The sequence below is a fragment of the Osmerus eperlanus genome, chromosome 4, assembly GCF_963692335.1.
Source record: "Osmerus eperlanus chromosome 4, fOsmEpe2.1, whole genome shotgun sequence".
Classification (NCBI taxonomy): domain Eukaryota; kingdom Metazoa; phylum Chordata; class Actinopteri; order Osmeriformes; family Osmeridae; genus Osmerus; species Osmerus eperlanus.
This window is the reverse complement of record NC_085021.1, coordinates 21,542,112-21,557,247: the sequence shown is the minus strand read 5'-3', so window position 1 is coordinate 21,557,247 and position 15,136 is coordinate 21,542,112. Positions and strand designations below refer to the sequence as shown.

Genomic DNA, 15,136 nt, shown 5'->3' with positions numbered 1-15,136 from the left:
CGATGCAGTAACATCAGCACCTGTATCCCCAAGCCAGGGCTCTTATTCTGCCTCCATTAGCACAGCTGCATCGCCAGCCCTCTTTATTTTAATCACCTGCACTTTTATGGAGAACACGGATCACATCATTAGCAGTGACCCGTGGGGGCCAGGGGGGTCGTGGGGGTGGGCCCCCCTCGTAAAGCAGCAGGAGGAGAGGGCCACCCCCTCGCCCGCGTGGGGGTACGGGGGGCCAGGGGGTAGTAGACGCCCAGTAAAAGTGTCATGTTCCTATTAGCAGCAGCAAAGTGAATCTTATAATTTCCTTTCTCCTGTCTCGGAGCGCAGGGTGGGGGAGAGAGAACCAAGAGAGTCTGGGGGTGCTGGGTGGGGGAGAGAGAACCAAGAGAGTCTGGGGGTGCTGGGTGGGGGAGAGAGAACCAAGAGAGTCTGGGGGTGCTGGGTGGGGGAGAGAGAACCAAGAGAGTCTGGGGGTGCTGGGTGGGGGAGAGAGAACCAAGAGAGTCTGGGGGTGCTGGGTGGGGGAGAGAGAACCAAGAGAGTCTGGGGGTGCTGGGTGGGGGAGAGAGAACCAAGAGAGTCTGGGGGTGCTGGGTGGGGGACCACCACAGGGTTCAAGGAGGAGGACACTACAGAGCAGACGTCTAGTCGGTGCCCACCCCCCTCTCCCCTACGCCCTGCTCTGTTGTCGTGGTGATGTGTCAGTGAGCTGAAGGTCCAGGTTCTCAACATCCCCCTTATTCTTCTCCTCCAGGCAACAGCATCTACATCCCCACGGCGACCGGCGCCAAGAAGCGCTTCTGGATCATCGAGGACATGTCGCCGTTCGGCAAGCGCCGCAAGACGGCCTCGTCGCGCAAGATGCTGGACGAGGGCATGATGCTGGAGGGCTTCCGCCGCTACGACCTGTACGAGGACTGCAAGGACCCCGGCTGCCAGTTCTCCCTCAAGGTCACCCACTACCACTGCACCCGGGAGAACTGCGGCTACAAGTTCTGCGGGCGCACGCACATGTACAAGCACGCCCAGCACCACGACCGCGTGGACAACCTGGTGCTGGACGACTTCAAGCGCTTCAAGTCGTCTCTCAGCTGCAGCTTCCCAGACTGCCAGTTCTCGGGGAACAGCACCCACTTCCACTGCCTGCGCTGCGGCTTCCGCTGCACCGACAGCACCAAGGTGACGGCGCATCGCAAGCACCACGGCAAGCAGGACGTGATCACCGCCGCAGGCTTCTGCCAGTTCAGCTCCAGCGCCGACTGCGAGGTGGCCGACTGCAAGTACAAGCTCAAGTGCTCCCACTTCCACTGCACCTACCCCGCGTGCAAGCACACCGTGGTGGGCATGTCCCAGATGGACTCCCACAAGCGCAAGCATGAGAAGCAAGAGCGTGGGGAGCTGCCCTCCGTGTCCCCGCACCAGGAGGCCCAGCTGCACCACATGGGGGGCGCCGGGGGAGGCGTGTCGGCCGGGAACCACCCCTCCTCCATGGGTCTCCCTCCAGCCTCCCCCGGAGGCCACCTGGGCCTCCACCATAACAACAGCCTCAACGCCCCCACCTCCATGCTCTACCCTCCGGTCAGCATGGCCTCCGAGTACGGCCACCACTACCCGCCTTCCTCGGTCAGCCTGGACGGCTCTCTCAACCTGGGCACAGAGTCCAGCAGCTCGCTGTTCTTCCTGAAGAACGCCGTGGGGCTGGGGCTCAGTGACTCTCTGGACCTCAGCAAGAAGATGCACCAGGACTCCGGGGCGGTGCCCCTGGGGGGGTTGGGGGCCCTGGCCCTGCCCAGCTCCAAGCCCCCGCTGGCCATGACGGCGCCGCTTGATGACATCACCACGGGGACGTCCGGAGATGCAGAGGACGACCTGTCGCCCGAGGAGGAGGGGCACGTGGAAGAGGAGGAGGAGGAGGAGGAGGAGGAGGAGGAGGAGGACGACATGAACACTGACTCGTATGAAGACTCCATGCCAGAGCCTGACTGTGACAAGGACAATGGCGAGAGTCTGGATGCTTCCGCCCACCACACTGACTCTTCCCCTCTGGAGAAGCGTGAGATGGAGGCATGAACGACGAGAATCCTGTATGCTATGAACAAACATCAGATTGAAGTGGCCTCGTTTATCATGGTTAGGGACACACGAGCGGATGACAACGTGAAAACAACAACATGAAGAAATGACGGCCCCAAATGATTTATTAGGATGTTTACAAGATGACCAACATTATTAATTCAATTATGCATTAAAAGATGAACAGAGAAACAAACCAATTAGGCCCTCTTTTACAAATGGGGCAGCAATGTAAACATTTTACTACACATCAGTCTTTTGTGTGTGCGTGCATGTTTGACTTTAATTTATTTAATTTTTGTTTTCACTTTTTTGTGTGTGGAAAAAAAACACGATAAGAAAAAAGAAAAAAAAAAATCTCTCTATATAACTATATATGTAAGTGTGTGTGAACGTCAATATACAAAGGAAGTTTTCTGGTGCAGTCCACTAACTGCCGGACCCTTGTCACCCAAAAAGGGAAATAAATCACTGTTCAACTTCACTGACGCAAAATTATGATACAGAATGTGTTTTATCCTACTATGATTATTATTATTGTTATTATTATTATTATTAAGCAGGGAGTCTGCATCAGTGCTTGTACCCTCCCCTCTCTTCCTCCTTGCAAGGTTCTGTTATTTTATTGTTGGTGTACATTTGCCTCCAGAAGTGATCAGAGAGGCTGTGTGTGTCCAGGAAGCGGAGTCTAGTGTCTGGACCGCCTCACCCTCACAGTTAAGCTGTGAGGGTGAGGCTGCAGGGATACACCAGAATTCTGGTGTATCCCTGCTTCTAAACAGAAGTTCTCACCAAAACCAAGCGTACCGTTGTACCATTTTATCCTCTAGGAAACTTTTGGGTTTGTGTTTGTATAGCGCACTTTTATATAGAGAATGAGGACGATAGAAATTCAAACATGTATTTAAAGATATTTTTGTTACCATCTACCATCATTGCATTATGATTGCATTACACTTGCGCAGTTAACCAGACGTGTCAGACCGTCTACGGGTAACTAGGTGAGGGAACCATGGTGACGATTCTGGGATGTTTGGCCTGTGGAAAACATGAGTAAACATGAGGGAACCGTGTCAGGGAGTTTGTTTAACGTTTGAAATGTATAGACAACGAAAAAGATTTGTGGACAACATTTTGTTTTCCATTCACTATGGTTGTGGTTGAGCTATATTGTAACAGTTTTATTTAATATTTATGTGACCTTGCAATGAGATATTTCTAGGGTGTAATTGCACTTTTTAGGTTCATTTGTACCTTCTGAAAGAAAAAAGAAAAAAAAGATATATCTTTTAACAGGGACTTTTGCTTTATCATGTTTTAGTTCAATTTGCTTTGATGCACAAATAGTTGTTAGTGTGACGAAGAACTATTGTTCTGTGATTTATTTAAAGCAGGAAATGATACCTTCTTCTTCTGTGATTGGATGATTGTTCTATGAAACAGGCACACCAGAACTGCCTAACAACACTAATACCAACTGTGATTTTCAATTCATTCTTTACAATATGGCAATGCTCCAATACTGGAAAATTACATAAAAAAAATAAAATTAATTGAACACGGTTTTAATGTAAACCTTCCCCTCTGGGTTATGGTGATGTAACCCTGAAAAGAGATAATAATTGTGATCTCTCTGGAGGTCTCTGGCTTTGGAAAAAAAGATTGTCACTCTGTAGGGGAAGGTATGTGTGTCGATGATCCTGGGGAATATTGGTTTGAGAAGAAGAAAAAGGGTTGTACAGTATTTTCTTCTGTTAAAAAAAAAGAAAAAGAAAAAAAAACTATATGAACAAAATGCTCTTCGATGAACAGCTTCCTTTAAAAAGAAACCGTTAAAAGGAGAAATGAATAATAAAACGTTCAAAATGGAAATAACCCCACTATAGTTTGCCTGTGTGCGTGATCTTATTTGTCATCTCCTTCTCTCTCCCTCGGTACATTCACAGAGGAAGTTGACTAAACAGATTTGTACATTGTGGCCCTTGAAATGCCACTGAGCACAGTTGACAGATTTTTACCTTGTTGTTTTTGCATCAGAAAATGCTGTATTTTCAAACAGTTAACAAGTAACAAACTCATACAGAACGAAATCACTGATAAGAATTTATCAATGAATGTTTCGGTTTTATTTAACACCTTGTTTAATATTATTATAATTATTATTTTTGTCATATTTTGTGTGTGATTTTTGTTGTTTTTCATTCATTGCAATTCTTGATTTTGCTGTGGGCGTGTCTCTCTCCATGTGTCTCCCTCGACTCAAATGCAAGGCGGTGCATCATTGTCATTTTTGTTTTGTTAAATTTTCTGACAGAATTTTTAAAATAGCTATAAGGCTGGGAGACATTGTGCACTTGAATACAGTTTGTGTGTGTGTGTGTGCGTGTGCGTGTGTGTGTGTAAAATAGCAGGATTTGTAAAAAGTTGAAAATAAAGAACCTATAATTATTATAACGATACATATGCTTAGTAGTGCTTTAGCCCCAGGGCATTCTGGGTAGTGATGCGGAGGGCTTGAGGAGTGCTGCTCAAATACATGATTCTAGCTCAGTGGAGCTTAAACACCATAGCTGGACCAGGGACCCCCCCCCCCAGGGCCCCCAGACTACTGTCCCCAGGGCCCCCAGCTCCAGGGCCCCCAGCTCCAGGGCCCCCAGCCCCAGGGCCCCCAGCTCCAGGGCCCCCAGCTCCAGGGCCCCCAGCCCCAGGGCCCCCAGCTCCAGGGCCCCCAGCCCCAGGGCCCCCAGCCCCAGGGCCCCCAGCTCCAGGCCCCCCAGCCCCAGGGCCCCAAGGCCAGGCTCCAGGCCTGCTGTCTTGGTGCCACTACTAGGAGACACCTGTAGCAGGAGTCCTCTGGGCATGCTGCGGCTGCGAGTCTTCTCCACAGCCTCCAGGTTCCCCCAGGGCCTTGATCCTCCTAGAATTGTACGGGAGACAGACAAGAATCTCGGAGGTGAATCCAGGTTCATGCAGAAATAGCTGTGAACTGGACGTGGACAGTTGACTATAACATGACAACATCAAAAAAAAATAGTGATCGGAGCTGTTCTGTAAGGCTGGTCTGTGAGGGCAGGACCATGCAGAGTTCATCCTGGGGACTCACAAGGGGGGCTTAGTGTGTCTTTTACAATGACAGTGAAATGAGAGGCATAAGTTCTTAGAGGTTTTGTATCTATGTTTTTATTTATTTTTTACTCGGTCGTCTCCTCCAGCGCTCCTCGGCGCCCAGAGTGCTGCTAGAGTCGGTCCACCAGCCCGCAGCTGTCGCCCTTTTCCTTGTGATGTTTCTTTAAAAAATAAAAAATAAACGGGTAAAGGCATCACCATCTGTCAGCCAGCTGGCATCCTGTATATAATCTACGAAAAAAAAAAAGAATAAACATGGAAAATTATATTACACAAAAACCAGACGGAAACGACCTCCAAGTCCCGTATAGGCTTCTGCCGCAGCACGGACAGACCGCTTTACTGTTTTAATTAACGGAGTAAACGATGATTTAAAAATTGGAGGAAAACAAACGAAGATGTATTCTGTCTGTTGGAGAAGTAGAATAAAAAGCAGCGTTAGTGGACAAATGGAGTTGAGTTTTAGCCTTTGTAAAATATATTGCACTCTAGGACTAAAAGCCATCTTGTGCTCACATCTAATTTGGTTTGATTCACAATCTGACAGGGGGACAAATCAAAAGTTTTATATAAATATATAAAGACAAAGCAATTGATGAAAAAAAAGAGTCTCTCAATTACTTGAATTTGCTGCGCTCACCACTGATGTTTATAATTGCGTATTATCCATTTGGATTTAGTATTGTTTAGTCCTTTGTGCTATATTTATGTTTATTTTTCTTCTTCTGCATGTCTTATGCAAGGGTTGAGATTTTCACTCAATGAAATAAAAATGTATGAAACAAAATTAGGCCTGTTTCAATTATGGTGTTTTTCTAAGGTTCACTAAGGGCACATTACTTTTCTTCAGGGAAACTTTCTGTACTTTGTTCCTTGTGGAAGAATGCTACACATGCATGTACAGTACCAACATGAGTAAATGTGTGTGTGTAAGAGTGTGTGTGCATGCGTGTGTATTTCCCAGCTGTGTGAGGGAACCCACACAGTATATGAATGTCCCTGTGTATGTGTGTGTGCATTCGCGCCAATCCTAATATGTGTTCCTGTGTGTCTGCGTGTGTGCGCAAGCATGCATGACGATCCATATATGTGCACGTGCATGAGAGTCCATATGCGTGTGTGTGTACATGACCCTACCTGACGTCTGTCTCGCTGCCGTGCCAGGAACAGGTTGTGAGCCCGCAGGAGGGGACATGGCGTGTGTGAGGGAGACCGATCAGGCCTGCGAGCACGACAGGTGTGCTGCACATATGTGGTCACATGGTGCATACGAGCAAGATTAGGCCCCAAACAGATGAAGCGCTGCTTAATGGTGGCTTTTATTAAGTTCACAAAGCGAGGGAGGAAGGAGAGGGGGGAGGGGAGAAGGGGGGGGGGCAGAGGAAAAGCAGGTGGCCTTGTCTGTGCATCCTGGATGAAGATGCATCTTTTGTGGAGTGGCTTCTGAAGAGAGAGGCCACAATGGGAAGATGGATGGACGTTTGACTGCCTTGGCCTCTCAGCCTGCTTGTCCTGCATCCTCTAGTAATGGCTATAAAGGAACTACTGCAAATGCTTATCTGAGGAAGAAAGAAAATAATCCTATGAAATACTGCGGTTGACACAGATCGTATCATGTATGTTTTGACAGAGAGCTTGCCGGACCATCAATTCTGGGACTCATCAAACCATTTATGAAGCTCTCATCGTGAGACCGACTGCCTCCTGTCCTCTGTTTCACCACTGCCCCCGCTACCCTGCCTCTCTTCTCTTTTAATACATTGCCCTTTGGTATAGATGTTCATTTATCTATTTTTGCACGTGTACAGCCTTCATTTAGAGGACCCCTGGCCACAGGACTGGGAGAAGGAGTCGGCCTGGTGGGTTAGTGGCAGCTGCTGCCGTACAGAGACCCCAGAGGGAAAGAGAGAAGTACACACACATTCAGCCTATTTATCGTTAACAACACTTAACACACTTACCACTGGAGACGTGGTCAGGGGACACGCAGGGCAGAGACGTGGTCAGGGGACACGCAGGGCAGCCTTACAAGGCGTGGTGGGTCTCGGTACACTTGCTCTCTGTGTGCACACAAGCACCAACCCTCGACAGATATACCAGCACAGGCCAGGCTGGACTCGCTACAGTACCAGCGAGTTCAGCCTGGCCACTGAGGGAGGTCTGTAGTCCAGGTGTGTCATTGTATTTACATTTAGTCATTTAGCAGACGCTCTTATCCAGAGCGACTTACAGTAAGTACAGGGACATTCCCCCGAGGCAAGTAGGGTGAAGTGCCTTGCCCAGGGACACAACGTCATTTGACACGGCCAGGAACCAGAACCAGCGACCTTCTGATTACTAGCCCGATTCTCTAACCACTCAGCCACCTGACTCCCTGTATTGTGTGCTAACAGAAAGCACGGTTGTTGAGAAGCGCTGACAAGCACGATAAGGTGTTTAGGATGGTGTGTCAGCAACGACGAGAGATAAAGGAAAAATCAGACAGACATTTTATGATATATATCAAATATTTTTTAATCCTTGGAAGTTTACAGTTATGTCATAACCGTACTGTACAGAGTACTTCCAACTGACCAAAAATAATGACTGCATGAGGCTCAGTGGAAGAATCCCTGATGGAAAGATGAGATAATTTCCAACATCAAACACTGTTTTATGCTGATCTGCAAAAACAGATTTCTATGCCTTATTTGACTTTCCACAGTTAAATTAAACCACACCAAGAAAATCCATGCTGTTTGTAAGGTTCCACCATAGCAACCGCTGGCCTGAGGCTTCCTGACTAAGTCTCCAGTGTGATTTCATCCACCATTAACAAATGTATGACCCATCAATGAAGGGGTTCTTTATTTGTATTTTTATTGCCTTAAGAAGTTCAAATGCGTATACAGTAAATATAAAAACTGAATTTTTTCTTATTTTTATTTTTTGACACACCTTCATTCAAAGGTCAGCTCCTCTTTAGCCTCAGGTTGGGTAACATTTTTTCAGTCATCTTTTCAGTAAGCATCATTCTTTTGAGGGCATGTGACTAGTTAATCTGTACCTTTCTACACATTTCCTTTTGCACCACCAAGGTGAACATTCTGTTCTCTGCTCAACTAGAACATTCTGTAGAAAAACTAGAAAAACTGGATACAATCTGTCAGGAGCTGAAAGAAAAGAAGTATGGAAACACCCTCTGTTGAACCCATAAACAGAAAAATGTGCCTACTGTACCGTCACACTAGAGTTTATCACTATGGTAGATTGTATTCCATCTGTTAAATAGAAAGCGAACATTTGTGGATACAGAGTCGCAAGAAAATATCGAGACACCATTTTGTTAATTATCTCAATGCCACTGATGTGTAGGTGTATGAGAGGGGACGGTAATGAATACTAAATACTTGACACTGGCTATATAATTATTTTGAGTCAGATGAAGTTCTCCACCATGTACATTAATAATGCTAAAAGTTTAATTAATTTTGCTGAAAAGTTATCATGTATTTAACGTTTGGTCGTAGACTGTAATTGCAGATTATTATTTTTTCCTGTTGCTTCCAAGTATTATAGTCCTACTTAACTGCGACCAGCTTTACTTTCTGTACCTTTTGTTTTGTTGCACGGGTGTTTATTTCTAAAACAAAGAGCCAACCTTGTCTGTCAATCCTCAACACTGTCCAAGGAAAGGATTAGTGCTGTGGCACTATAAACAAACTAGGAAAATGAGACACCTGTCAACTCTGTTACATAAATGTTTACCAAGAAATACCAAACATAGTGTTCTATTTGTTTTAGTTCTCTGAAAGTTTGTCCCCCATGCTGCGAATGAGTCTTCCCGTGTGTTGAATAGGACTTTGCCAGCAGAACAAACACCAAGTAGCTGCAACCAGAAACAAACCACCCAATAGTAAATCCACCCTGGCTGTTTGCCAAAGACCCATTATGTATCAAGTGGTTTGCTTTAAAAAAAATTTTTTTGCACAAGTGCAAGTGTTGAATCATCTTGTACTATCTGGCCAAAAGCAGGGAGCTGGGCCCAGCTAGACGAACACACTCACACGGGCTCCATAGCCAAGGAGCAGGGAGAAATTCTCATTCCACCTGAGGCGCTACCAAGCACTCACTTGGGTACAGGGAGCTTGCGTCGGTTTCTTGGCAAAGGTAGAAGTTCTTAAGTGCTAAGCTGTAAATTTGCTTAATTTGACGTAAGTCCGAGGGGAATGGGATTGTTTTCCTTCAGGGGAAAACCCTGGCAGATTGGCTGACAATGAGCTGGAATGTTTCAACATGCTGTTTCTGCTGTGTGATGATGGCTGGAACACGCGTGACAGGGCTGGAACACGCGTGACAGGGCTGGTCGGAGCAGTAAAAGCATTGTGAGCTGGCACAGTCTCTTATGACTAACTATGATGTGAATACTTTGGAAAAAAAACATCTCTGGCTCTTTAAAGACACTTAGCTGACCTTAAGGTACAATATCATATGTAAATATAGAAAGATTAATCAAATTTTGGAACACTTTATATTCCTAAAACATTCCTACGTTGGCTCAAAACCCTTTCACCATCAGTTATTCTAAGCAGACGACTCATTGGGGTCATTTTTAAACATGTGACAGTGAGACCAAACAACAACAACAACAGCCTCGTCAGTCACCCAACCGGCCGGGGTTAGAGGCCTTTAAAAAGCCTGGTTTCAGTGTCACAGCTGTGTCCTTCATAAAACAGAGCAAGGGAACAGGTGGGCATGATGTGTGTGCTAATCTTTCACATTATGTTTGCTGATAACACCACACCCAGCTCAGTTAAAACTCTGTAATTTAATATGGAATACATCACCAATGTGACATTTGTTGCCATGGAAGAGGGAAAGGTTGGAGAGATTCTGCCCAGGCTAAGAATAGCCAATGTCCATCGTTGACTTTGGGTTTCTGTTACCAAAGGAATCTAGTGACTAACGCAGTCCATCTGACACACTGAACATCTAGAAGGGGATTTTGGGCTTATTTGTGTCTCCAGCTCTTCCCTCTCTCTGAGGGAAACGAGGATTGGATTTCGCAGTGACAATCCATGCCCATTCCAGAGGACAAGGTTGTTTTGCATAATAATAAATCCATATAATAGCTGTTTATGAACCATTAAAATGTTAATAGTTAATCATCATAATACCCTAGGCTTGTCATGAGCGAAAAACCAAAAAAAATATATAAATGTAAAATACTTGAATGAGATGTATTATAACATGTAATATTTATAATATCTGCTTTGTAGGCTGACGTGATTTGCTAATAGTGTTATTTGTAATTTGTAGTAATTATGCTTTTCCTTAATAAAGAAAAAAAAATCACAAAACGGACACAAAAAACTTTAAAAGACAAGTTGTTGTGTGGTTATTTCCCTCAGTTTATTGAGTTGTGGATTGTGTTTGACATGCTGTATTGGACAGTTAATTGAAGTGTGACAGGAAAAGAATGGAGAGGGAGGAAGAAATACAAAAAAGGTTGAAGGCTGGATTTGAACCCAGGCTGTTGTGGTACTGCCCCAGCTTTCAGAGCATGAACACTAAAGCCCAATTTATACTTAGGTCGCAGACACTTTTGAAAAGGTCGCCGACAGAAATGACGTCTCGGTCGACACTTTTAACCGTCGCTTAGAAGTGTCGCCTACCAGGAGAAATTTCTACTGGCGCGGATGTCGTCACATAGTGAAAACTTAAAATTGTCAGTTTCTCCGATTGATCACCTAGGCTACAAAGCGTTAACAATGTAACCATATCTATGAATGTAACGGTAAAATGATTCTGTTTACGTCACGCGAACCTTGAGCACAGGCGACTGTTTTCCGAAGTATAAATGCAGCAGCCTGAGCAACACTTTTTTTTTTTTCGTCGGCGACCATTTCAAAAGTGTCCGCGACCGAAGTATAAATTAAGCTTAACTCATTGAGCTAACAGGGGAGCCCTGCTTTCTTCTGGTTTTCTGACTCCCCAACTCTGCTTGTTACAACTAGATAGTTCAATGTCAAATTTAAATGTTGAGGGGAGAGTATGATTTTATCCTAAGCATCATTAAGCACAGGGAGATTTGTGACCTTTGACCCACTTGAACTGCAGTGACCCTATATGTTTCATATATTCATAGTGCTTATGTTCTGTGTACGTCAGACATTTACATTACACTTACATTTAGTCATTTAGCAGACGCTCTTATCCAGAGTGACTTACAGTAAGTACAGGGACATTCCCCCTGAGGCAAGTAGGGTGAAGTGCCTTGCCAAGGACCCATCATTTGGCCAGGAATCGAACCGTCAACCTTCTGATTAAAAGCCCGATTCCCTAACCGCTCAGCCACCTGACTCCCTTATCTTGTTTCCGTTAATTCCACTCCTTTTTTCCCCTCCCTCCCCTTCTTTCTATCCCTCCCTCCCTCGCCTGCCTGGCCTGGCATGCTTCAGGTGTTCCACAGACAGGCCCAGAGATTAGTCTCATTTGCAAAAACGTTGGCGAGTGTCGCACCTGTTGCCACTGCACTAGCCTACCTGCAGCCCTGGGCAGTCAACTGGCTGACAAGCCAACCCCTGGATAATCAATTTTTCTCACAACAGCAGCTAGGTTACTGCTCCCTCTACAACGGTGCAGGACAAGAGCCGATTTTTCCTCGTCACTTCTCGCCTCGTGTTTTCATATCCGCTCTCGCTCCTGACGGCTCATTACTGGGCCATTCATACGTTTTACTTGCTAGCATCGCCCTCCCTCTCGTACTTCCAGGGGATTTTTGGCGCATGGAAGATTTATCTATCTCCTTTACAGCCCGCTATTGTTTTTTCCCTCAACCCTTCCCACCGCCGCTCCCTTCGGACACCTTCACTTACCTGCCAATCAGGCAGCTAAAGCTTTCCGGCTAGTTCATGGAGGTCCCTTCATAGGTTCCCCACATGACAACTTACCGGTATACGCTCTTTCCATTTGGACTTGAAACAGCGCCAGGAGAAAATCAAGCGACACGGTCCATACTGAGTGGTGAGGTGATGGGAGGGTGGAAGGGAGAGAACATGCGAAATGTGATCCCACCCAATTGTTGAGAGTTTATATAACGAGTGATGACAAAGTGCTTTATGACTGCAGTATTCTCCGGGCCCCGCGATTGAGGCCTTATACAGGCAGAGACGCCTGGTGACCAGAGATGGCAAAAGTACACACATCCTTCACTCAAGTAGAAGTACATAGTCATGTTTAAAAACACTGGTAAAAGTTGAAAGTAGGCCTACTGACTACACTTTTTCACTCAAGTTAAAGTATAGACGTATGGGCTCTGACATAGCTTACTTCAGTAAAAAGTAGCCATTACTACCAGTTTTAGCGTCACGCTGGTAACTGAACTGCACGGCCAAAAATAAAAAATAAAATAGGACAAAATCCAAGCTGCTCAAATTCGAATGGTGAAATTCGAATTTTTGTTTCCGGCTCAAATCTTTTTGCCTGGTAGCTTCATAGACAACTTTTCCTTTGTTGAACGTGATAACCAGGAAATGAAATAAATCGCGCAATGCCAATAAATAATATTGATAATGCCACCAAATACAGATTAAAACAGGAGTAACAAAACTGGTTTGAAAATGTAATTTTAAACCCTAACCCTAGAAAGTATAGATATTTATAAACAAATAGCCTACTGTATATAAGGAGTGAAAGTAAAAAATCAACATATATACATTTTGAAGTGAAGTACTAATACCAGAAAAATCTACTCAAACAGTAACAAAGTATTTGTACTTTGTTACTTCCAATCTCTGCTGATGACCTTGGCTTGTCAGACGCTCTCATCTTCCACCAGGAGGAAGTCTGTGTTCAGCTGGCGTTCAGCAGGATTGCTGAGCTGCTTTTAGAAAGCGGGAACCACTAAAGGCTTTCTGGAGGTGACCTGCCTCCTCTCACCGTGAAATACTATTGACTACTGTAAAAGCATCAGTCTTCGCTGATGGCCGACTCTTTGTTTTGCTCCAATGATTTCAGTGGATATGAGGTTCAATATAATAAGGTCTGTGACAGAGAAAGTGAGACAGGGTATGTAGATGATTACCACAGTAAAACATAACATGCCAAGGAACTGTAGATATTAAGCTACGACGTGCACACAAATATCTAAAGGGAAACGTGACTCTTAAAAAGTAATTTCATTCACATTTTCCACTGAAACCGTCAGCATGGTCCTACAGATTATGATAGCATCAATACAAACACAGATTCCCCCTGAAGGAAAAGGATTTGTTCCAGAAGGCATCGGAACACGGTGGTGTTCCGGAAGCCCCAAGGCATTCTAGTTCCACCCTCATGCTGTGGAACGCCACAGCCTTCTTATCTTATCTCAGAGGAAGGCCAGCGTTCCACCGTCACACCCCACTCTGCGTCATGCATGACCTCTCACATGCAAAGCATGCTGGGGCTTTGCCTGGCTCTGAGGGGGTCTGGGAGCTGGTGGTGGGTGTGGCTCTCCAGGCTGCACTAAGATCAGTTTCCAGCCCTAACCTCATGTCATTAGGACTAGAGAACAGCTGTCCTCCTGGGTTAGTCCCTAGGGAACATCACCTCAGATGGAAGTGACTAAAGGTGTGTGTGGTGGTGAGTAAGGGTGTGTGTCAGGGGCTGAGAAGGGGTGTGTATGTGAGTGTGTGTGGTGGGTATTGTTATGTGGGTGTGTGTGAAGGTGAGTGTGTGTAGGATGGCACGGGTGTGTGTAAAGGTGAGTGTGTGTGTGTGTAGGATGGCACGGGTGTGTGTAAAGGTGAGTGTGTGTGTGTGTGTAGGATGGCACGGGTGTGTGTAAAGGTGAGTGTGTGTGTGTAGGATGGCACGGGTGTGTGTGTGGGCCAACCAGAGCCCCTCCATGCCTGTCCTGAGACTTGCCGGTGAGGACTAACAACCCTTTCATTGATCTGAGGACACTCAGCCCTCTAACCTGCTGAGTGCTCAGATGCAGAGAACAATGGAGTCCACCGCCCGTCGATACACCATCCTATTGAGTGCTCTCCGTTTTGCAGCAAGATTGATGAGGTTAAAGTTCCTAACCAGAGAGACACCCATCCTTGACTTACACAAACACAGCAGCTCCCCTGGTTAGCTACAAGATTCATCCCTTACCACACAAACACAGCTCCTCTGGTTATCTACAGGATTCATCCCTTACCACACAAACACAGCTCCTCTGGTTATCTACAGGATTCATCCCTTACCATACAAACACAGCTCCCCTGGTTATGTACAGGATTCATCCCTTACCACACACACAGCTCCCCTGATTATCTACAAGATTCATCCCTTACCACACAAACAAAGCTCCCCTGGTTAGCTACAGGATTCATCCCTTACCACACAAACACTGCTCCCCTGGTTAGCTTCAGGATTCTAGTCCTTCTGTGAGTTGTTGATGTAAATGTTGTATTCTAAAGCCTACGTTGATGTGAAATGATATGCAGGCCGAGGTTGCCGATGGCAGCTGAACCGCTCTCAAGATGGAGATGAGAATCGGAGATTAGGATGGACGAGGCTTTCTGGGCAGGAATGCACTGCAAGTCCCTTAAGACACTAAATGATGTACAAGTGCATTTATTACAGTAGGCCCATATAAATCTAAGGTTGGTCTGAACTCCAGGGAGAGGTTAATGGATTACAAAGGGATGCCGGATCGAACCACTGAGAAGTTTATACACCTCATCAATATGTGAAATGCTATTGATCATTCGGACCTTGACAGACAATTTAAATTCATATACTTGATAATGCATTGGAATATTCCTATTGGTCTCAGTGTAAGAGAAATTGCCCTTTTTTTAAAGCAGTTTTTTAATGACATCAGGGTGTGTTGATATGGCCCTGGTATTAGACAGAAAACCCTGCAATCCTGAGGTGATTTAGAGAACGCCACCACACCTGCCTGCACACTAACACAACATCA

At 45.6% G+C, this 15,136-nt stretch overlaps 1 protein-coding gene across 1 annotated transcript in view; it reads left to right on the top strand.

Annotated features, from left to right (window-relative positions):
* casz1 (castor zinc finger 1) overlaps window positions 1-5,519 on the top strand; it is a 61,397-nt gene extending 55,878 nt beyond the window's left edge. The window contains 1 exon segment of the mRNA XM_062460260.1: window positions 755-5,519. Within this exon segment, the coding sequence (XP_062316244.1) occupies window positions 755-2,070 (1,316 nt within the window). The 3' untranslated portion in view covers window positions 2,071-5,519.
* Window positions 5,520-15,136: the final 9,617 nt, after the last annotated feature.